This window comes from Sinocyclocheilus grahami, unplaced genomic scaffold (genome assembly GCF_001515645.1).
Source record: "Sinocyclocheilus grahami isolate Dianchi unplaced genomic scaffold, SAMN03320097.WGS_v1.1 scaffold307.1, whole genome shotgun sequence".
Classification (NCBI taxonomy): domain Eukaryota; kingdom Metazoa; phylum Chordata; class Actinopteri; order Cypriniformes; family Cyprinidae; genus Sinocyclocheilus; species Sinocyclocheilus grahami.
Window position 1 is genome coordinate 636,365 of NW_015505486.1, and position 25,850 is coordinate 662,214.

At 36.2% G+C, this 25,850-nt stretch overlaps 1 protein-coding gene across 1 annotated transcript in view; it reads left to right on the forward strand.

Annotated features, from left to right (window-relative positions):
• The first annotated feature begins 1,804 nt into the window (after positions 1-1,804).
• Positions 1,805-25,850, forward strand: part of LOC107601544 (cyclin-F-like) — a 26,974-nt gene continuing 2,928 nt past the window's right edge. Inside the window, exons 1-11 of the mRNA XM_016293780.1 lie at positions 1,805-1,811; positions 1,874-1,965; positions 2,292-2,396; positions 2,484-2,561; positions 4,964-5,112; positions 7,107-7,271; positions 7,358-7,481; positions 8,256-8,436; positions 11,511-11,598; positions 21,424-21,523; positions 21,610-21,745. Coding sequence (XP_016149266.1) covers positions 1,805-1,811; positions 1,874-1,965; positions 2,292-2,396; positions 2,484-2,561; positions 4,964-5,112; positions 7,107-7,271; positions 7,358-7,481; positions 8,256-8,436; positions 11,511-11,598; positions 21,424-21,523; positions 21,610-21,745 — 1,225 coding nt within the window. The remainder of the gene's footprint in view (positions 1,812-1,873; positions 1,966-2,291; positions 2,397-2,483; positions 2,562-4,963; positions 5,113-7,106; positions 7,272-7,357; positions 7,482-8,255; positions 8,437-11,510; positions 11,599-21,423; positions 21,524-21,609; positions 21,746-25,850) is intronic.

Below are 25,850 nucleotides of genomic sequence, written 5' to 3' on the forward strand. Positions count from 1 at the left end.
TGATAAAAAAAAGTTTTTGAATCCTAATAACCAGCTGCTGTGATGTCTATTAATCAAAGGACAAAGAGGAAAAAATAACTTTTATAGCTTTAAGGATTCATCTATATTTAATTTAGAATTTAGTGTTTGATAACTTCAATTTCTGTATATTTCTGCTGAAGGGCACAGTAATATGGCATTTATTATAATGGGTTTATGTGAAGATTGTTTTAAAGGGGTAGTTCACCCAAAAATGAAAATGTGATGTTTATCTGCTTACCCCCAGGGCATCCAAGATGTAGGTGACTTTGTTTCTTCAGTAGAACACAAACGAAGATGTTTAACACAAACCGTTGCAGTCTGTCAGTCTTATAATGGAAGTGGATGGGAATCACGGCTTTGAGAGTAAAAAAAACATACACAAACAAAACCAAATTAAACCCTGCGGCTCGTGACGGTACATTGAGGTCTTAAGACACAAAACGATCGGTCTGTGCAAGAAACTGAACAGTATTTATATAGTTTTTTACCTCTGATTCACGCAATGTCTGAACTGTTCGAACTGTCCTGAACGGCGGCGCGTCCTCCTGAACGTGTTCTCAACAGCAGGGTGTGAGGCGTCTTCTTCTTGTTTTACAGCGGATCGCAGACTTATAAGTGCATTACCGCCACCTATCTCTCAAATGGACCATTGACACTATCTACGATCTCAATTAGGAGTGTCAATGGTCCATTTGAGAGATAGGTAACGGTAATGCACTTATAAGTCTGCGATCTGAAGTAAAACAAGAAGAAGAAGACGCCTCACGGCCCGGCTGTTGAGAACGTGCTCAGGACAGTTAGAACAGTTTGAATATTGCGTGAATCAGAGGTAAAAAAAAATATATAAATACTGTACGGTCTTCTTGCACAGACCAAACGTTTTGTGTCTAAAAGTATATTTAAAAACGTTAATGTTAGTTGGGATTAATCACGATTCATTTCAGAAAAATGTGCGATTAATTCGTAAAAAAATTTTAATCGATTGACAGCACTAATATATATATATATATTGATTTGTTTATAATTATAAAAAAATTTAATCGATTGACAGCACTAATATATATATATATATTGATTTGTTTATAATTATAGTATTTCTTATTTTAATTTATTATTTGAAAATAATGGGAAAAAAAGTTTTACCCTTAGTTTTGCCTAAATTGTGCTTGCATATTGAAAAATTTTTAACTTTCACAAAAGTACAAATTAATACAAATTGTTGCTTTTTATTTTTAATTTAATCTTATTTACTTTCTCTCATTAATTGCCCTCTGCGATATCTAGAGCTGCGGAGAAAGGGAACTTTGAAGCTGCTGTGAAACTAGGAATTGCGTATTTGTACAATGAAGGACGTAAGTTTCTGCTCTCATTCCCAGTGTTCCTTTGTCTTGATTGATAATAATAAGAATGGTTATTAATAATTGAGCACCAAGAATAAAAATGCTAAAAATGAAGCTTTGCATCACAGGAATACATTTAATTTTAAAATATATTCAAATATCAGTTATGTCAAATTGTAATATTTCACAATGTTACTGTTTTTACTTTTTATTAAATAAAATGCATCCTTGGTAAACATTAGAGACTTCTTAAAAAAAATAAATAAAATTACTGACGAACATTTAAATGTTAATGTGTATATCTATATAAATAAAATACACAATAATTGGTAAATATTTTTCTTTCATATATAATGATTTATTCATTTGGTTTACATTTAAATTAATATCTATTTAAATTTGTAAGCGTATATTAATATATATATTTATTAAATATTTTGTCAATGTTGGGTAACTTGTTTTCTACAAAATTAAAATAAAAAATGTATAATTATATTAGTTATATTTGCAAGATTTGTTACCATCTCATTACAAATTCTTGTCTTTCCAGGGCCGGAGAGGGACGTTACTGTACTGTCTGGCTAGAGTCCTTCAGCTGTTTGACGTGAGTGTCGATTTAAAACTTGAATCGTCACAAAATGCAGTTCTAATCTGAGAATGACTGTGTAAAAAGATGGAATCTCATTTGTAGCATCGCTGAATTGATTGATCTCTAAGTCGAGATCCACAAGATGCTTATAGACACCTGGTCATGTTGGGTTTGGGTTGCTCATTTGATGTTTTCTGTGAAGGGGTTTTATCATTTGTGCTTCTCATAGTCAGAAGGTCCCAAACAGGAAGCACTTCTTCTCTCGTCATAACCCCTCAGACTGAATCCATATCAAATGAGCAGCCGGTGTTAAACACGGTTGGTGACTCTGTGTTTATCAGGATGAGGAGAAGCGTGACGAGGCTACGGCGATGCTGAAGGAGTCGGCGCGTTGCGGGAGCGTGCAGAGCTCGTATCTGCTGTGGGAAATGAACCGCGGGACGTCGGTAAGAGTTTCCTCCGGACTCGTTGGTCATTGTTAGTCCTGTTTCTCTGCTATTGCTGCTGATGGCTGGTTTGTGTTCTGTCTGCAGGCGGACGACCCCGGCAGGTATCTGCAGTGTATGCGCATGCTCAGGGACTACGCTGCCAAAGGATGCTGGGAAGCTCAGGTGACTGCAGAAAATGTCATGTTAATGGAAAATTGAATTCAAAGTTTACACATTTTTAATCTTAATGTGCATGATAAAGTTGTTTTTTTTTTTCCACAGAAATGCTTATTTTAAATATATATCATAAATATATGTATTTACATAGTAATGTATATAATATTATTTTCTCTTTTGGAGACCTGAATTATTTTTAATTTACTTTTTTTCTTCATTTCACTTTCATTAAGAATGAAAGCAATGACTTTTTAATGTATACAATATTTAAAATAAATTTAATTTTAATATACAAAATAATTTTAGGGCCTTTCGCTCCATGGGAACCTTTTCATAGTACCAGAACTAATTGTGGAACTACCCACTTTTCGGCGTGTTCGCACCGCCGGAACTGGGTGCAATTTCCGACTGGATTCGTCTGAAAGAAGAAAGTCATATACACCTAGGATGCTTCGGGGGTGAGTAAAACACAGCCTTATTTTTGGGTGAACTAACTAACCCTTTAAACCTTCTGAAAGAATGATTATTTTGTATGTAATTTATTTATGAATTGACTTACCATTTTAAATCGAGAATTGTTTTTTATATGCACATTTGTAATGTTACAAAACTTTTCTATTTACAATAAATGCTGTTCTTTTGAACTTTTTCTATTCATCAAATAATCCTTAAAAAAAAAAAATCATGGTTTTGAGCAGCAAAAAAGCAATGTTTTCAGCATTGATAATAATAAGAATGGTTATTAATACACCTAGGATGCTTCGGGGGTGAGTAAAACACAGCCTTATTTTTTTATTTTTGGGTGAACTAACTAACCCTTTAAACCTTCTGAAAGAATGATTATTTTGTATGTAATTTATTTATGAATTGACTTACCATTTTAAATCGAGAATTGTTTTTATATGCACATTTGTAATGTTACAAAACTTTTCTATTTACAATAAATGCTGTTCTTTTGAACTTTTTCTATTCATCAAATAATCCTGAAAAAAAAAAATCATGGTTTTTGAGCAGCAAAAAAGCAATGTTTTCAGCACTGATAATAATAAGAATGGTTATTAATAATTGAAACGCTGTGTAAACATACTGTAAACATTGTGTCAACTTATTTCGCAAGTATGGAGAACAGCGATAGATGGACGGACGCTGAAGTGCAGGCACTTGTAGAAAATGTAGCACTGCCAGTTGTCGTTGGAGATTCTTAGTCCTCCTTTCCGTTCTTGCAATCGCTTTACGTATACGTCGACTTTCAATGTCCATTATTGTGAAACCCGTGAGACACAACAAAAACACCGCTCCGATCACAGCGTCCTCCATCCTCCTGTTGTTAACGTTGTTCTTTTTCTCTGTTGTTGAACGCCACTTACGTCACTTCTTAGTACACACTTTCAGTGCGAACGTAACCCTTTAAATGGTACTGGGAAATAGTTCGTGCAAAATCGTCCCAGTACTTTAGTACCGTACATTTAGTTCTGGAACTAAAGCGGTGCGAAAGGCCCTATTGTGTATACTAAGATATATTTATTTAGTCCTTTGAGGACCAGATTTAGTTTGCTCCTTTCCCCTTCCCATGTTCAGCATTTCATTATTATTGAGAATGAAAACGATTACTTGATTTTATTTTAAATGTAAAATATTTCTTTACATAATTATATACATTATTATGTAAATGTATTTATATTGTGAGGCCCAGATTTAGTTTTAGACTTTATGTTCAGCATTTCATTATCATTGAGAATGAAAACAGTTACTTGATTTTATTTTAAATGTATACAAATATTTTAAAAGACATTTATTTTAAGTATATAAAAATATTATATACATTTTAACAAAGTCTTTTGAGGACTGGATTTAGTAAAAACAAAAGAAAATCATTAATTTTTTTTAGTCACTTATCAGATTTGTTGTTTATATATAGTTTGCATTTATTAGCATGAATAAAGCCATGGTAGCATGATGCAGAATTATAAACAAACATCTTGTCTTTTGTTTGACGGCTCAGCCTTCAGTTTATTTTCATGTTTGGACCTTTGCTGTCTGAACATGACGTCTGTGGTGGGAGTGCGTTTGGTGAAGTCATTACCGATCATCCGTCTCCATTATACTTCCATTCTCACGATGTGTGCTCTGAAGCGTGCTCATAATGGAAGTGCACGGCCTGGGAAAGCTGCGTCATAATTCCTGTCCTTTCATCTGGTGCTTTTCTCTGCCGTTGTTGACATTTATTTATAATAATCAGCAGCTGTGCCAGATTGAATGCCACTCTGACGTGTGTAAATAAGCATGTATGGGGGCTTCAAATGAAGAGTGATCTTTTTAATGCTGTAGTCTGTACATTTGTGATGCCATATTGAACACACACATTCTGGGTTTCGTGTTTGTTTAACTTGTCTGTTCTGGTCTCCCAGCTGGCATTTGCGAAGTCATGTGGCACCGCAAACCCTCTGGGTCTGGAGTCGCGGGCCTGCGCTGAACTCATGGCCCAGTTCTTCCACTCCGGACCGTCACCCCTGAGATACCCACACAACCTGCAGGGACAGGACATCACCACTAAGAGGTACAACATCAACGCTTCCTGCCGTTAATAGACAAGGAAAACCTGGAACTATAAGAGCATTTTGTGATTTCTAGGATTGAAAAGTTAGTCACAGATTTTTAAAATATTTAAAAATGCATAATATTATTATTATTATCAACATGAGTTGCAAACACCCATTTATGTTGATATTGTTTAATTATTTTTTATGTTATGTATTTTAAATGTATTTTTACTTGATATTGTGGCGTTATTGTTAACTAAAACTATTTAGTCAAATTTGGTAGTTAAAATTATATAAAAATAAAGATTAAATGGAAAGATTAGAAATGTTGCTTTGGCAACTAACCAAAAATAAGTTGCTAAATTACTAAAACAAACAAAAACAGCTATATAAAAAAGAAAACTAATTACTAATTAAACAAATAAATTTTTTGGGAAAATAAAGGTAATTTAATATTACAATTAAAACATTGAAGAAATATTGAATGCTTATTCCTTAAAAATAAGGTTTTAATAATTTTAGTAGTAGTAGTAGCAACCTGTTACGTACATTCTATTCAACAATAGTAATATATTTCTGTCACAATGTCTTCAAGTTAAACTGCACTTTTATTTTGACGGGTTGCCGTGAATACCATTACATTTCTGTGTGTGTATGACATGATGATAGTTTTACTCAAATGAAACGGTCAAATGCTGATGAAGTGACTCTCAGAGCAGTTCTGGAGATGTTGTTCATGTATTTATCTCCTCATTAGTGAGACGGCAGACGCTAAAATCACCGGAAGCGTCACGAGCGTTTCAGTACGAGTACTACACAAAACCGCACGTCTGCGCCATTCATTAACACAGTGTTATAAATATTTAAATAGGAATCGTTTTGCGGCTTAATATTTACAAATACTAGTGGGAGTGGGCTCACTTGTGTGTGTGTGTGTGTGTGTGTGTGTGTGTGCGTGCGCATCGGGCGGAACTCCGCTGTGCGTGATGCAGAGAGCGCGACCATAACGTAGAGATTGAAATGACATGCCATCGTGTAAATAAGATAAATAACATAAGGCTATTTAGTTTGCTTAATGAAAGAACAAGCTATAGACATGTTCTATAAGAAAGGTAACTTTAAATGACTTCTGCTGTGATCTGGCGCTATAGAGAAAATATAATTAAATAAAATTAACTTGACCTTCAAGGGGGTGCCGTTGGCGGGGGCGGGCGGCCCCCCTAAAATAATGGCAGGGGAAACACTACTATTTTAAAACTATTAAATTTCTAAAACAAAGCTATATAGAAATGTTTTATAAAGCATTTAACAGTGACTAAAACTTAAAACTATATAGAAATATAAAAAAAGTACTGAATTTCTAAAACTTACAACAAAATTACTAAAAAACACTGAAAGGGTAAAAAGATCATTCAAATTATTAATAAATATTAGAGATGGTGTGTATAAATAATACTGAAATAACATTTGAGTGTTGCATTTTTTTTTTTTGCCAGCAAAACCCTTGTAAATGTATTGAATACATATTTCAGGGGTGTGATTTAAGATCCTTAATTGTAATGTTTCCAAACTTTTGGCAGGTACTTTAATAATAACAACAATTCTATATACTTTACTATAATATATTATAGTACTTTATTATAGTATATTATATTATTATCATGGTTATTAAATGCTGCTTTTGATTTTTTTACAGGACAATAGTATATATTGTTACAATATAAGACATATCTTTTAATGTTCTAAAATATATATTTTTAATAAGTGCTGGGGACGTGGTCAGATTTTCCTTTTTTGTCTTTAGCTGATCACGTGCTTGATATTTCTAAGACCTAGTGGTGGCTAAACAAATTTCCAGGCTGGCCCATGAATGTCAGTACTTCAAGCACTATTACAGCCTTTTTGTTGATAAAATGATGGTCAAATTGGCCATAGTGGATAAACAAATCCTTCTATCCTTTGCTTTTTTTTGGATTCATGTTTCCCCCTCATCACCCCTGTATTTTGGCAGGTATATTCTGGTGGACTGGCTGGTGGAGGTGACCACCATGAAGGACTTCTCCAGTCAGGTGCTGCACGTGACCATCGGCTGTGTGGACCGCTATCTGAGCCTGCACTCGGTGCCCAAGGCCCAGCTGCAGCTGCTGGGCATCGCCTGCATGGTGATCAGCACACGGTGAGCCGCCGCGTGCCACACAGATGCTCTGTTCATGCTGTTTCTGTGCTCAGCTGAACTCTCTCTGACTCGTCTGACCCCCTCAGATACATCAGCAAAGAGATCCTGACCATCCGCGAGGCCGTGTGGCTCACAGACAACACCTATCAGTACGAGGACCTGGTGCGCATGATGGGGGAGGTCATCTCCGTGCTGGACGGGAAGATACGGGTCAGTTACACACGGACCGAAACGCTTTCACACCAGCACAAAAACCTCATTCTAGGCTGCCGGCTCAGATTAACATAGCCTTGCATCTGAAGTTCAGAGTTCAATGCCTGTGTACTTACGAGGCGTTTTAAGAGCCCATTGGCCAATGCAACGTTTATTCCTGAAGGCATTACAATGCGTTTAAAAAAAAAAAAAATTAGTTAAGAGTGATGTCGAATATACAGGTGCATCTCAATAAATTAGAATGTCGTTGAAAAGTTCATTTTATTTCAGTAATTCAACTCAAATTGTGAAACTCGTGTATTAAATAAATTCAATGCACACAGACTGAAGTAGGTTAAGTCTTTGGTTCTTGTAATCTTTGGCTCACATTTCACAAAAACCCACCAATTCACTATCTCAACAAATTAGAATACTTCATAAGACCAATAAAAAAAACATTTTTAGTGAATTGTTGGCCTTCTGGAAAGTATGTTCATTTACTGTACATGTACTCAATACCTGGTAGGGGCTCCTTTTGCTTTAATTACTGCCTCAATTCGGCGTGGCATGGAGGTGATCAGTTTGTGGCACTGCTGAGGTAGTATGGAAGCCCAGGAAAATAACTAATTGCACGGAAGACAGATTATCAGTCTGTCTCTAATAAAAGATTATCTCACAGATGTTCAAAGCCAGGCTTTCTGAGCCTTAAAAGAGTCCTTTTTCATTTATATGACCCATTTAATGGTGCTTTTGTATTGACTAACTAATTAACATGTTAATGTTGTGCTTCAGACCCCCACAGTGCTGGATTATGGGGAGGTGCTGCAGTCTCTGCTGCCCATGGAGCGGCGCAGCTCTCACCTCTTCAGCTACATCTGTGAACTCTCTCTGCTCTGCTCGCCCCTCACCGTCCCGGGACCGGCCCGACTCGCCAGCGCCGTCCTGCTGCTCACCCGAGCGCTTCACAACTACGGTACCACCGCCGTCCCACCGAACACATGAAGCACTAGGGATGTAACGATTCACTCAACTCACGATTCGATTCACGATTTTGATTTCACGATTCGGCTTTCTCACGATTGTTTTTAACAAAATGAGATTGACGACAAATTATATAGTAAATGAGAAGGTGTCCTTTTATTAGGCTATTGCTGCACGTTTCGTTGTGAAATTGAAATATAACCAAACTAAATTGAAATTTTAAAACAAACCTCAAATCAAATAAGTTACAGAAATAAAAGAAATCTCTTCATATAAACAAACTAAGGGCGTGTTCACACTTGGCGTCTTTTTTGACAAGAAAAGTTGACAAGAGTGCTAGTAAAATAAAAAGCTGGCAGTGTTTTGGTTACAAATAGCAGCCGAGAGCGTCTTTTGTTGCTATAACAACAGCAGCCTAGCGCTGTGCTGCAGAAATGCCGAGAACGAGTAAAAAGTTGGCTCTTGCGTTGGGCAGGGTAATGTCGGTTCACAACGACATTTGTGGGTGCGCGACATTTATACGGGGAAGGAAACCGTATGGTGCTTACAACAATTTAGTCCAGGAGCTCCGGTTGGATGATGCACGGTTTGCGTGCGTAGACTATATAGAGTTTTGTGCTCACATCATATAACTCCCTTGCTCCAAGACTAGTACGATCTATCTACCGGCTATCTTCTCCATTTTTCCTGTTGTTTTTGTTTTTATGGAAACGACTCGCCACTCGCTTGTCATTGGTCAGCTGTCAAAAAGGCGCTTGACGTACAGTGTTTTTTTTCTTTTTGTTTACTTGGAAAAGGCGCTCTGCGCTGCAGAAAAAGACACCGGCGGTGGCGTTTTAAAAAGCACTCAGGACTTTTTTCTGAAAACACCGTTTACTCCATAGGATTATAATGTAAAACAGACTCTGGCAGCTTCAAAAAAGACCCCAAGTGTGTACATAGCCTAAGGCTTTGTCTGTGCTCTTTCCATTTAATATCGGAGGCAACCACTGCTTTTTAATCATTGTCCAAACAAAGATGCAGCATGAGCAGTTTTTAATCTAAATTTGACTGTATAATTTCAAAATTTGAAGCAAAAACAGAATGGTCTGACTTTTAGTTTTGTGAAACTATACTTAAAACTAGTGCTGTCAAATGATTAATCGCATCCAAAATAAACGTTTTTGTTTACATAATAAATACACAGCACACACGCACATATATTATGTATATATAAATACACACACATGCATGTGTGTATATAGTTAAGAAAAATGATGTTTATATATTAAATATATTTATTTATAATATATATTATATGAATATCCCACCGAACACATGAAGCACTAGGGATGTAACGATTCACTCAACTCACGATTCGATTCACGATTTTGATTTCACGATTCGGCTTTCTCACGATTGTTTTTAACAAAATGAGATTGACGACAAATTATATAGTAAATGAGAAGGTGTCCTTTTATTAGGCTATTGCTGCACGTTTCGTTGTGAAATTGAAATATAACCAAACTAAATTGAAATTTTAAAACAAACCTCAAATCAAATAAGTTACAGAAATAAAAGAAATCTCTTCATATAAACAAACTAAGGGCGTGTTCACACTTGGCGTCTTTTTTGACAAGAAAAGTTGACAAGAGTGCTAGTAAAATAAAAAGCTGGCAGTGTTTTGGTTACAAATAGCAGCCGAGAGCGTCTTTTGTTGCTATAACAACAGCAGCCTAGCGCTGTGCTGCAGAAATGCCGAGAACGAGTAAAAAGTTGGCTCTTGCGTTGGGCAGGGTAATGTCGGTTCACAACGACATTTGTGGGTGCGCGACATTTATACGGGGAAGGAAACCGTATGGTGCTTACAACAATTTAGTCCAGGAGCTCCGGTTGGATGATGCACGGTTTGCGTGCGTAGACTATATAGAGTTTTGTGCTCACATCATATAACTCCCTTGCTCCAAGACTAGTACGATCTATCTACCGGCTATCTTCTCCATTTTTCCTGTTGTTTTTGTTTTTATGGAAACGACTCGCCACTCGCTTGTCATTGGTCAGCTGTCAAAAAGGCGCTTGACGTACAGTGTTTTTTTTCTTTTTGTTTACTTGGAAAAGGCGCTCTGCGCTGCAGAAAAAGACACCGGCGGTGGCGTTTTAAAAAGCACTCAGGACTTTTTTCTGAAAACACCGTTTACTCCATAGGATTATAATGTAAAACAGACTCTGGCAGCTTCAAAAAAGACCCCAAGTGTGTACATAGCCTAAGGCTTTGTCTGTGCTCTTTCCATTTAATATCGGAGGCAACCACTGCTTTTTAATCATTGTCCAAACAAAGATGCAGCATGAGCAGTTTTTAATCTAAATTTGACTGTATAATTTCAAAATTTGAAGCAAAAACAGAATGGTCTGACTTTTAGTTTTGTGAAACTATACTTAAAACTAGTGCTGTCAAATGATTAATCGCATCCAAAATAAACGTTTTTGTTTACATAATAAATACACAGCACACACGCACATATATTATGTATATATAAATACACACACATGCATGTGTGTATATAGTTAAGAAAAATGATGTTTATATATTAAATATATTTATTTATAATATAAATTATATGAATATAAATATAGACATGTAAATATTTTCAAAATATATACTGTATGTGTGTGTATATATGTATATGCACATACACTCATATATATTATGCAAACAAAAACTTTTATTTTGGATGCGATTAATCGCAATTAATCGTTTAACAGCACTACATAAAACCTATCTGAACCAAATGGCAGACGAGCTGAATGAGATGCAAAACAAAGCAGAGCTGCACTTATGAACACTACTTTAATTTGCATCGTTCAGAGCCAAGATGAAAAGAAAATACCACGTAAACTTTTCTAAAGACAGTCAGTTCCCCCCCAGAGATACATTCATAGAAACGCCTACTCTTTTTTGGCATCTCAGCCGATTTGAATCGTCTCATATTTGAATCTATTTTCAACAGGCTCGCGGTTCATCGTTACATCCCTATGAAGCATTCCACGAGCCTTATTCGAGGCTTTCTAACGTGTGTTTCTCAACAGTTCCCGTGTGGCCCGTCCAGCTGGAGGAAAACACCAGTTTCTCCAAGCACGACCTGGTCTCCTGCACTTTATTGCTCTACGTCAAGTGGTGAGTGTCTGTGTCAATCGTTATCTATCTAATGAATTCATACAGAGGACGTTTATGGTTATTCTGAGCCTGAGAGAAGCAGCGTTTTCACAGCTTCACTCTGTAGTTGTTTTATCGCGGCTGGTCTGGTCTCAGTCAGGTGGTCGTTATGTTAATGAGGTGTTAACGAGTTATCTGTGCTTCTCACTTCTGCCCTTTGAAGCGCACAATCAGTGACTGCTTAAGCGCTCCTCTGGGTTTGAGAAGTCACGCTCTTGTTGCTGTAGGGAGATTAAACTTCAGTCCCGCAGAGTCTTGAGAAGATGCACACATTGGCCTTTCAACCCTAGTAAGCAGCCTCGCTTTCTACATAGGCAGCGGAACCTTATATGTGGCTGATTTGAAACACTGTTCTGTAGCATGTGATGGACTGTTATTTTTATATTGTTATAATGTTTCCTATCATCATTATTTTTAGATTATTAGTTATAATATTTGCTGTTAAACTTAACCTAAAACCATCAAAAAATCTCTATAAATTATAATGTTATAAACTGTAACTAATAAATAAATATATCCAATAATTCAATAAATAATGATGACAAATATTCTAATATTTACTAATATTGTTTTTGTATTCTAATTTTTGTGATCAGTATAATTAATTGAATGTGTTTTTGTATAAATTAGTTGTAATATAACTATTACTATAGTTATATTAGTTATAATATTTATAATTACTAGTTATTTTTATTACTGTTGTTTACATGTTATATTAGTTATTATATTTATTATTACTATTATTAGGTTTATATATTAGTTTAAAATGTTATATATATTGTTTTAATATTGGAATATTCATAATATTTATTATTAATTATAATATTTATTATTTGATTTAATATGAGAATGTTAGTAATATTTAATTATACTATTTATTTGATTAATTAACAGTTGTAATATAAATTTTTTTATTAATGCTGTTTATATGTATAACTAGTTATATAATTAAATTTTAGTTATTCAATATTTTATTTATTTGATTTTATATTTTGTGTATATATATATATATATATGTATGTGCTAGGCAATGATTAACATTTGTAATCGCATTGTTGAACAAAATTCAATAATGAATTAAAAAGTGTATTGCCCTTTTTTTCATTTAAAGGTACTGCTATATGAACAAAAGTGCAATAACATTTGGTTTGCAAACACTTTAAACAAATAAGGCGCTTTTTTTTCAGCACCTTTTGCATAGTAGCAGTTCAAATATTTCTTGTAAATCTCAACTTATAACACGTAATCAAATTCAATATAAAACCAAAGATATTTGCCTAACGTTTTTATAGAAAATATTTTATAGTTTGTTATAGAAAAGCAAGTTATGCTCAGAGTCCAGAGCCTCGGACATAACATTATAACAGGCACCTTCCGAGTAGAGACGTGCACTATCGCGGGACAACACTTGAATGGGCGAGTGTCGGTGGGTAGACGCTCGTGTGTGCGGGATGCGGGAGAATAAGTGTATACTCACACTAGGCAATCTTAACCGTGCCCGAGCGCGTTTGACCCTCAAAGCCAGGTTCGTTTGACTAGTGTGATTGCTCCGTGCCGTGCTCGGGCACGTTTCGTTTAGCCACCCCTGGCTCAGTTGGAAGAGGTATGCCAGAGTGCGGTTTAGTTGGGCTCTGGTGTGGTACGCATGTGATGCGTGTAGTCTGATACGTGCAGCACGATTGCATGAGTATTTCTGAGTGGCAAAACCAATGCACTCCACTGCTGAGCGAGAGCGCTTCTCTGCTGTCTTCACGTGCTATCGGAAAATTCCTATTTCCCACTTATGAAGTCATGATTTACGAGCACGTTACGAGTGTTCGGGGGTCTTAATGATGGATTTGTTTCTTACAAACACGCAGCTTTTGGCTTTACAGGACATTAATTGATGGACTGGAATGGTGTGGATTACTTATGGATTATTGTGATGTTTTTATCAGCTGTTCGAGCTCTCATGCTCTCATTGGTTGAGACGCGTGATGACGCCCATCCCAAGCCAGTACTGATCAACATCCCACCCCTCCTGTGACCCATGGTTTGTCTGTATTAGGGCTGGACAATAATTCAATATCAATATGTATCGCAATATAATTTTTTTTTTCAATAACGGTGATATGAAACACATTTCCGATATTTCGATATACATTACCAGTGTTTCCCATACATTGATTTATTTGTAGCGTTTGACTTTGTTGAATAAACATGAGCACTAGGGTTGGGCGATGTCTACAGTGACACATCGCAATGGACGATGGCGGGGGTGTGGCCGAAGCATGAATCCTTATAAGGCACAGAAAAAGAATAACGATTCCTAACACTGTGTCTATATCGGACACGAGTGGCGTGGCACAAAAAAATACTATAGAACCACTGATCTATAATAGAGATTCATTATATATAAATCAGTGTATAGAACTTATTATAATCAGTGATGCTGTCTACACTAAATGCGGCGTGACACGACAAATCCCAGACAGTAAACTGCTGCCGTGTTCTATTTATGACGTGCTGACACAAATTTCAAATGACTTTCAACGGTCGCTTTGTGGCGTCCAGTGTAGACAGACTTTGGCTGATGCAGCACGATGCGGCGCGACACGACAACTATCACGTCCGGTGTAGACACGATGTAACGGTTGCCTGTTACATTACAGTACATAAAATTTAACTTGGCACATAAACGGAGTAAGGAGAGATGACTGATTTGCAGATGATTTGCAGATCCTGAGCATCAATGACAAACATCTAATCTTGTAAAATGTGTAGTAAGTACTGTTGCTCCATGGTAGCCTATAAACCGAGTATGTGCTATCGTGAATCTCGAAAGTGAAACTAAAAAGCGATCGTGCATTCAAAATCTGCTCTGCAAAAAAGCTCCCTGATGCCCGAAATATATGTAGTGTAATTACTAGGGCTGTCATCGTTAACGCGTTAACCCATGCGTAGTGCTGGGCGGTATACCGGTTCATACCGAATACCGGTGTTTGTTTTTGTTATGATATGAATTTTTTAAATACTGCAATACCGGTGTATGTCGCTTAAACAACGTTCGGAACGCGACACTGTTTGAAAGAAGTCCCTTTTCACTGTTGCACTGTGGTGAGGGAACAGCTGCATGTGTTACCGAGCGTGAAAGTTCAGAAACTGAAGCTGTAGAACTAATAGAACGTGATGACACAGAAGAACTCATCCACAATATCCACATTGACCGCCACAAATATCCACCGCCCCCTGCCATCAGCTCCCGCGTCTCTCACACACACACACGAGCGCAACTTTAGCACTAGATTTAGCAACTTTCAGACCCTTTTAGCTGCTTTTTTTCCATAGAATATTCATACTGACAAACCTAGCGATTTTTTTGGATAAACCTAAACTATGGTTCAGTTGGAAGATTTTGCCTGTGCTGTCCCGCGAACGCGAGGTCTGACTTTCCCGGAGAAGTGTCACCTCTCTCGGCGTCTGTTCTGTGCAGTGAGCGGCAGAGAAGCAGCGCATTCAGTTGACCGCATCGCAGTCGACTCGTCAATAAATGAGTACAAAACAGCGTTTCCTAACACCTGTCTCTTACTGATTGTTTGGAATTATAAATATGAGCGTAGTTCGTCTGTTAATATCATATGCACTTTTTAGTTTGTTACTCAGATGCAGACAGTGCGCTGCATGAGACAAAGTAATATAGCCAAAACAACCGCATGGCCGCTCTTTAGTGTAGATGTATGTTGATTTTATCAGACGATGCCGCGATTATAAATGAGAGTGACTCCTGGTTAACATGTATTAAAAGGGGCCGTGTTTAGTCACTTTTTATTGTGGTATTTTTTTGACAATATTCACTCATCATGACAGTAAAATAGGGCATTTTAAGTCAATATACTGCAGTATTTCCTTTTTCAATCAGTAGAAATATGGTTAACACCCGGTCATGCATGAAAAAAAAAATACCGCCATGTACCGTGAAACTGGTATAATTTTGAAAAATACCGTGATATAAATTTTAAGGCATACCGCCCAGCAGTACTACCCAATGCGATTAACTTTACAATCCTTAACGCGTTAAAATAATTTAACGCAATTAACGCAAAATGACTAAAGCATAATTTCTATTATAACCATTTAACCCAATTTTGCTTCTCTGCGATCAGATCATTTTAAGCTGCTAAACTCCAGGGAAGTTTTCAGTCCAATGATCCAGTTAGCGAATGCATTCAAACAATCCGTCCAAAACAGCGCTAATATAAAGGAAACCAGGCTGATTACATCAGAGATTGCAGAGACTCGCGTTGCGTTTTAAGTGAATTATTAATTCCAGTGTTTTTCGCTTTTAAACACGAGCTCTGTCATATTTTGAGATTGTCTCTGAAGAGCGCGAGCCCTCACACATTTGCGCTGTGTGAAGTACAGACTGAACGGATTGTCAACGCATTCCACTGCTGTATGGCCAGATGAGATGCGACTGGATAACCAGTCTCGCTAGTAAAGTTTTGATGGATGAAGACTGCAATCAAGGTAAAGACTATTGCGGTGGCATACAGGAGTCGTACAGTAAGCACGCATGAGTTCATTATAATAATGCGTGTATGAGTGCTCTTGACGCACTGATCACACATTGTATTTATGCACAGGCACAGACATTTCCGTACATTCACTTTGTTTCCACACACATTCACGAATGTTGTGATTTGTCATGTTTATGTTGCTGTGTTTAGTTAAACGGAATGGATCCGTGTACTGTAGTAGATAAATGCAGTCAGCAGGCGGTTGGTTTAGGGTTTTTTGGCATCTCCATGTGGTCCTGTTCGGTATCGCAACTTGGCTTCTCTAAAATGTAAAAAAGCTCTTTGCTGTTGCACTGTACACATACTATAAAATTCTGATTTTTTCTTTCATATGTTCTTATATGGGCTCCTTATATCATTTGGTCCTTTGGTGACCTTTTGGAGTTTCTAAGTGTCCTTTTTTTTGGAAAGACATCTAAATTCATCTTGAAAAAAGCTTGCAGAAAATATAGATTTTTGAGAATCACCCTTCAATCTTTTGGTTTACTTTGCTGGATATAGCAAATGATGACAACATAAACATTTGAAACAAGATAAATGGTCTATGCTTAATTTCATGAAGTGTGCGATTTAATCGCGATTAATCACAGAAAAACGATGTGATTAATTAGATGAGAATTTTAATAGATTGACAGCCCTAATAATTACCCAATGATATACTGCGAGGAAAAATATTGAAATATATTTTTTCTAGGGTTGGGTACCAAAACCCGGTACCAATATGGCACCGGTACCTATGTAACCGGTATGTACTAGAACCAAATCCGAACGCAGATTTCGGTGCCTCATTTCGGTGCCATGCCTGAGCGATCGATTTAAATATTTGTTCTCCGAAATGGACGCAAGAAGTATCATCACTGGCACCGCACATGAAAAATAATTTCCCGACTGAGAAAATGCACGTGAACTCAAGTCGGAAAGCTCTAATAATACAAATCCAACACATCTTGTAGTACACATGTAGTAACGAGAGTGTCCATGTTGTTTTCACATTCTGACTTATAAGCACAACTCGGGGAAATGAGAGCATCCGAGGAGCGCGTGAATGAAGTAATTAGACTTGCTCTGATGGCAGCAGGTAGCCTTCCGTTAACTAAGCTAAACATGCTTAAATTAACATGCCTAAAGCTAACCCTCCCTTGTATTCACATTTCTAAACCTGTTGTCCAACAAAAGAGAACATTATAACCTTTTTACTCCACAACACCAGTCAAATGCTTCCTTTTGTGATCTGATGAGGCTTCTTGTCACAGAATGAGGCAGAAAATATGTTTCATATGCTACTTTAAAAAGAATACATCGATTAGCAATAGATTATAAATTAGAGTGACCATATGTCCTCTTTTCCCCGGACATGTCCTCTTTTTGAACCTACAAAAATGCATCCGGCCGGGATTTCTTAATTGCCCAAAATGTCCGGGATTCAGCTGTTTTCTTAATCCCACTCCCGCTGAATCTCTGACCATTGCCGCCTGCTCCAGCAACATGTGTTTCGCTCCCGCGATTTTCATGTCCACTCTTTAAACATTCTATTATTGTATATAATTTTGCCGCATCAGGGAGCCGCTCTCAGGATGCGGTGTATTTTATATTTTTGAATGAGCGTTTGCTGTTTACTTTCACTTTCGAATTTCGCAATCTCACGCATTCTGTGTAAAGTTGAGCTCATCTTACAAGATCAGATATTTGTCAATGAGCTCAGGATCTGTTGAGCAGCAAATACTCCCGTATGGTCTTTTCAGTCATCTCTCCTTATTCTCGACCTGTGATCAGTCAAAGCTGACTCCGGTAGCTCTTGTTAGATACGGGGTTGCAAAGTTCGTGTTTTTTCTACAGAATTGGGCTACTTTTAAACTGTTGCCATGGGTTGATTTTCCCAAGTGGGTTAAAGGTTTGAAATATTGCATAAATTACATTTGACTGAAATGCTTGTATTGAAACATTTTGCATTCTACCTATGATAAATCTTTCATGGACTTCTACATTAACTGTTCCCTCCTGGTGGAATGACCTGCCCAGCTCAATCCAAGCAGCGGAGTCCTTAATATTTTCAAGAAACGGCTGAAAACACAACTCTTTCATTTTCATTTGACCCTCTAACTAGCACTCTCTATTCTAATGCTACTTCTAATTTTATCTGTTTTTTTTTTTTATTAAAACATATAATTTTTTTTATCTAACATTTGCACTCTATTCTATTTTTATTCTAACTACTTGTTTTATTTATAAAGGAAAAAAGAGCCTCTAACACTAGCATTCTCTATTCTTTCTCTATTCTGTCCACTTATTTTCTTTTTATTTATTATAAATAATGACCTTCTAACACTAGCATTTTCTGTTCTTTCTACTTGTTTTCTTTTTATTTATTATAACAAAATAAAAAACCATGCTATGTATACTGTTAGGTGAAGCCCCGCCCCCTACTGTCCATTTTTTTTGGAAAACTAAAATATGGTCACCCTATTATAAATATACTTAATTATTATGAAAATACCAGAGATGGCTTAAATAACACCGATAAACTATATTGTCGCAGTCGAGTGTTTATTGTCTTTGTTTTATCATTCAAAACGTTTATATGTTCTGTTTACTCAGTTACAGATATAATAGCAATGCCTTTGTCCATATAAGGGATTTCCTGGAGGCTCATGAGTTCTTTACTTCTGTGACTGGACATGTGGATTTTCTGTGTGAGAGCGCCCTCTGGCATCCAGTATGAATTAAACGGACATCTTGTGTTTATAGTGCTAATGGCCAATCCATAATTTTTTGGGGGGAATTTTTATTTATTTATTTATTTTTTAATATTTAATATAGTATCGGTTCAGGCACCGTTTAGGCACCGGAACCGTTTTAAAAGTGGCACCGGTGCTGAAAACACAACTCTTTCATTTTCATTTGACCCTCTAACTAGCACTCTCTATTCTAATGCTACTTCTAATTTTATCTGTTTTTTTTTTTTATTAAAACATATAATTTTTTTTATCTAACATTTGCACTCTATTCTATTTTTATTCTAACTACTTGTTTTATTTATAAAGGAAAAAAGAGCCTCTAACACTAGCATTCTCTATTCTTTCTCTATTCTGTCCACTTATTTTCTTTTTATTTATTATAAATAATGACCTTCTAACACTAGCATTTTCTGTTCTTTCTACTTGTTTTCTTTTTATTTATTATAACAAAATAAAAAACCATGCTATGTATACTGTTAGGTGAAGCCCCGCCCCCTACTGTCCATTTTTTTTGGAAAACTAAAATATGGTCACCCTATTATAAATATACTTAATTATTATGAAAATACCAGAGATGGCTTAAATAACACCGATAAACTATATTGTCGCAGTCGAGTGTTTATTGTCTTTGTTTTATCATTCAAAACGTTTATATGTTCTGTTTACTCAGTTACAGATATAATAGCAATGCCTTTGTCCATATAAGGGATTTCCTGGAGGCTCATGAGTTCTTTACTTCTGTGACTGGACATGTGGATTTTCTGTGTGAGAGCGCCCTCTGGCATCCAGTATGAATTAAACGGACATCTTGTGTTTATAGTGCTAATGGCCAATCCATAATTTTTTGGGGGGAATTTTTATTTATTTATTTATTTTTTAATATTTAATATAGTATCGGTTCAGGCACCGTTTAGGCACCGGAACCGTTTTAAAAGTATCGATTTGGCACCGGTATCGAAAAAAACCCAAACGATACCCAACCCTAATATTTTCCTCCCATCTCGTATTTATTCCCTTTAGGGGTTCCGTATACACGTCATTTTCTTTCCGAACACTGTATTGGGATGCGGCGGATTGCGAGGGGTATGGGGGGATGGGGGGGATCACGATGCCGGCTCAACATCATGATGTCTATCAGCCATCAGCGATGGACAATGGCATCGTCTATCAACCCTATCAAAATCGTCTATCAAAATCAAAACACGCCGCGGGTGTTTTATATGAATGAATCTCTGAAGGGAAAGGACTGTCTTCAGAAAAGTTTCGATGGCATTTTCATTTTTATCTGATAAAGTAGCGTTCATGAGCGGAGCTGCTTGTCTCCAGCAACATTTCCAGTTTTTGTTTTGTTGTTCATTTTTTTTTTTTTTTTTTTTTCTGCAGCAACTCTGACCACTTTTCATACCAATTTTTTTCTGGCTGAAGCACATTTGTTTCAATCTATAAGAATAATCAGCAGAATAATCTATAAGAATAATAAATGCAGCCTTGGTGAGCAGAAAAGAATTCTTAAAAAAAAAAAACATTAAAAATCTTACTGTTCAAAAACTTTTGACTGGTAGTGTACACCAGTCAAAAGTTTTTGAACCGTAAGATTCATCTTTATTTTTTTTTATTAAGAATTCTCTTCTGCTCAAGGCTGCATTTATTCGATCCAAAGTACAGCAAAAACAGTAAAATTTTGAAATATTCTTACCAATTAAAATTGCTTTCTATTTGAATATGTTAAAATGTAATTTATTCCTGTAATCATAGCTGAATTTTCAGCATCATTACTCCAGTCTTCAGTGTCACATGATCCTTCAGAAATAATTCTAATACGCTGATTTGCTGATTATCAATATTTAAAACAGTTGAGTAAATTTTTTTTTTCAGGATTCTTTGAATAGAAAGATCCAAAGATCATCATTTATCTGAAATAAAAAGCTTTTGTAACATTATACACTATTCCATTCAGTATAATTTTTATTATTTTTTGGGGGAAATTATAGAAATTAATACTTTTATTTAGCAAGGATGCTTAAAATTGGTATATACATTATAAAGGCATTTATAATGTTACAAAAGATTTCGATTTCAGATAAATAGTGTTCATATCGATATCGGAATTATATCGTATCGACCGAAATTAAGAAATATATCGTGATATAAATTTTGGCCATATAGTCCAGCCCTAGTCTGTATGTGTACAGAGCCGGTGAGCAATGGACTTTCAAAATAATAATAATACAAAAACTGCATTAATGCACAATAAAATAATTGTCTGCGTTAATTAATTATATATATATATATATATATATATATATATATATATATATATAAAATTCTTTAAGTGACATGTGGCCAAGTATGGTGACCCATACTTGGAATTAGTGCTCTGCATTTAACCCATCCAAAGTGCACACACACACAGCAGTGAGCAGTTGGGGGTTCGGTGCTGTACATTCACCCCCCCTCTTAATCTCACTGATGTGACTTTTTGTCTCCACTCACAGTTTCGGTCAGGATGTGCCCAAAGACTACAGACATGTGTCTCTGACCGGAGTCAAGCAGAGGTTTGAGGATGACGTGTATCATCAGATTAGCAGAGACGCGGTGAGTGTGCTCGTCTCCTCTCAGAGTCCACTGTAGTTCATCCGGTGAAGTGTGTGTGTGTGACGTGAAGTGTGTTTCTGTGTCAGGTGATGGGCTTTAAGGAGCTCTGTCAGGTGCTGGAGGTCCCAGAGGTGGAGCCGCAGGTGGAGGTGCCCAGCGCTAGCAGCCAGCTAACAGAGATGCACACCTTCCTGTCCTCTCCTGTCAGCAACAGCAAGAGGTGTGAACTAACGTTACGTGCATGTGCCTAAATCCCGTCTAGAGATGCAGGATACTGCCTGACTTTTTACGTTTGATGGGCATGAAACATTTTTCATGTGTAGCCTATCGTGAGTAACAGTCTTCATCTTGTGAGCGCAATCTTGGAGTCACAATATTACTACATGAACACCAAGACAGTTTGAGGAAACGGCAAATATCATTCATTTCCGATTGGAGGTGGCGCTGTAATTTAAGAAAATCCTTTAAATTCTGTAACTCTAATGGTTGAAATTTGCCACGATTGTATACACAATTTATTCTTCAGTGTTTTGCATATAAGCTTTCTTTCTTTTTTTTATTATTTTAACAATATTAGGAAAAAATATTGTATCTTTTACAATTAATGCAATTATTATTTAATAATAAAAAATTATAAATGACTGGTAACAAATAATATAACTAATAATTAATACAAAAACAAATACATTTAACTAAGAATTCTTAGTTCTAAGGATTCTATTATATATACCTAATATAAAACACAAATAATAACATGTTAAAAAAATTAAACGAATGACGATAACCAGTTAACTAACATTATATTAACAAACAATTATTTTTAAATGATCAGGATTTGCCTGTTTATACATGTAAATTATCAAGGCTGCTGATTAATCCTCCAGTGTCCCTATGGTACAAATATTAATAGTATGCACTTTGATCTTAAATGGCTAACAGTGGAAGATAGGATGATTGCTGCAATACGGTTATCAACATGGAATGTTTTACATTTTAACATTTACAGTTCATGCATTTTGTCTGATCGGATAGCTATCCGATCGTGAAAAGGCCAGGTGTAAATGCCCTCTGAAACGCATTCGAGACAGATATAAATCTGATCGCTCAAACCACTTCAGGAAGTGGTCTGGGCCGCATTCCAGACGAAACTGGACAAGTGTAAATGCATCTGGTTGTTGAAACCACATATGTAAATTTTACTCCTCCCAAAATGTTCAAATAATAAACGTGTGAGAGCGTGTTATAGGCTATATCAGTGTTTCCCAACCGGGCAGTGTAAAAAATCATTTTTTAAAAATATTTTTAAATTGCTAAAATGTTGAAAAAAAGCATCTATTATATAATATCCATTTCTGATGTCGCCAATAATTAGAGATACAACGAAATTTCGGCTGCCGAAAATTAGTTCACCACTCAGGTTTCACTTTCACATGGTGTGACACTCTGTGTATTATCAAAGTCCACTCAAAAATTGAGCCGACAGGAAACATGGATGTAGTACAGTATTGTTTCTGTCTGCAATAGCCCTACTGTGTTGTAACAAGGTGTGGTATATGGGCAACTCTGGTAAAGCTGCCCTCTCATTCATTGATCTGCTAACCGCTATGTTATGCTCGCGTGTTCTGATAATAATAGCTTTCTAGGACTAAATATTATTTGAATAATTGGTAAAAAAAAAAAAATTTATATCTTAACCCTACTGTTAGACCTACCTGAAAAACTAAAATCAATTTATTTAATTGGAAGGCCTGTCGTTATTTCTTATTTGTGCTATCATTATTCATTTCTTTATTTGTTCTTATTTTATTACTGACTGCTTACTTGTCATTTTTTATTCAATTCAAAGTTTGAAATCAAGCTATCTCGTGCTACTGCACCAAAATTACCCCACTGTAAAATTAAAAAAACACTGAGTGAGCAAAAATGTGTGAGATAGCTAGTTATAATGGTAATTAAATAATGTTTACATATGTACAAAAGCCTACATTAAAATCTGTCATATACATTGGTCTCTTCATTCGAAATTAGCCTACTGATTGCCGCCATTGATGGACACATTTTTTTCATAATATTAAAAATATCTGTATGACATTATATTCCGCAGTTCTTCCCTGCTGTACCGAATATCTACACTATACATGCCACAAGTTTGTTAATTTCCAATGGGTGCCGTGACTGAAAAAAGTTGGGAAACACTGATCTACATCATATTCTGAATCATCTTACACAAAAACAATAAGACAAAACCAATTGTTATTGATGCATGAGTCACATTAGTGTCATGACATCTTGAGTTCATCGCCTTGAGATTCATATTGCATGGATTCTGAGCAACCACTTTAGTTTTAGTTCTATTTTTATAGAATATATTTAAAAATATACATGTACATTATGTGATTTTTAATGCAAGGCAAGTTTATTTATATAGCACATTTCATACACAATGGTAATTCAAAGTGCTTTACATAAAAGGAGTTAAAATAATCAAAAAATAACCACGACAATAAAAGCAAGGAATTAAAATTTTGAAATGATTTAAAAATAGAAATAGAAAATGATGACACATAAAATACAGTGCAATCAGTTTGGACGTAGCACAGTGCTCATTCACTAAATAGCACTAGTTCACCCAGAAACTACCCTCATGTCATTCCAATCCTATATTTCCTTTACTCTGTGGATCATGTTTGTTCCCCGCTAAAAATAGTGTAACCAACTTTATTAATTAAATTATTTATTAAAAAAATATTTTCTTAAATTAATTTTAAGTCATTAAATGATCTCTTAAAATATTGTCTTTATTAGAAATTAGGGGTGACCCCGAATAGTCGATGATTCGATGCTTCGATAGGAGGAGCCTGATTCGACTACCAATCTTACAGTCGAATATTCGCGGGGTGTTATGATCATGCCATTTTGGCTATATGGGGGGTGCTCAAATGTCTGATTTCACATAGAACTACCGGTTTTCTCCCAATAAGTTATTACACAGCCTATTAAGATAATGCTGTAAATAAGAATCTGAAAAGAAAAAGCTTCAAATATTTTAACGTGCATGAATAAATCCAACCACCCCTATCGGTTTAAGTTTCACTTTCCATAATCCGTGACCGACAGAAGCATTTTTGCAGCAGGGATTTAAAACTTTAACAAGACTCAAACTGAAACCGACCGAGTGAAAGACTGGATTTTTTTCGATCAGGTTGGGTACAAGTGATTTCAAAACATTTCAGCCGGTTTATATATATCGTGTATATATTATTTCTCTTGTATAAGATGCATTTGGTTGAGTCAAGCGCTTCATTGTAGCACTACGGTAATTATCACCGAGCAGGACAAACAACAATGCAGAATATTAATAACTATGACTGGGACCGTCATATACATAACATTATAATGAGAACACTGTTATAATGAAACGCTGTGAATTTTTCGAGTTTAGTTGCCGTGTTTCTGCACGGTGTTGCGTTCATGTGCATTCGGGGCATTTTGTGCAGATAGCCTATACGTAGAATATTAACGTTATGTTGTATAAATAACGAAGCGTATTCTAGATGAGATAAATGATGAGTTATCAAATGCGTCACTCTACTGGTCATCTTCAGCGCGCGCAGCTCAAAACAGAAATGCAGAACATTAATAACTACTGTCATATACATAACGTTATAATGAGAGCTAGGGATGCAGCGATTAACCGCACTTTAAAACGACACGGTTAATTAATCGTAAAGGTTCTGCTAAACCGAGTGTTTCTGTTACACGGAATGGAACCGTTGCAGCTTGTGCAAAATGGAAACAAAGTTACGCTAAAGGTGCACCAGCTTAAAATGATGTGCTTATCAGAGACACGGAGGCTACTACATGCATTAAATTAACTGTGACAGAGAAATGCTTGTCGATAGTGTGGGACCATTTTGCGTGCACCAAGAATGACCAGGGTGTCATTTAAATATTGCCGTAAAAAACTGCTTCTAAAGAGCAATCACATTAGGGATAATGCATGGCTAGCTGTATATTGAACAATTTTAATGCACGACCTGAAGGCAAGAACCACCTGACGTGAAGCTACGGCTCGTTAGCTCCGCATTCTGCCCGCTTCAGATCAGAAAGAGATGAAATAGTGCGGTAAGATCACATTTATTTGAATTAATAAATTATAATATTTAGCTACTTTAATTATTCGATCGAGTGAGAAGAGAGAGAGAGGTGACAGTTGCCTACCTGCGTCGGTGCGTCTCTCCAGTAGGCTATTAATCTATTTTATTAATAAAAGTCACAGGGCAGCGTTCTCAAGAAGTTTGTGTCCTCCTGAATGTTTGTACACGTG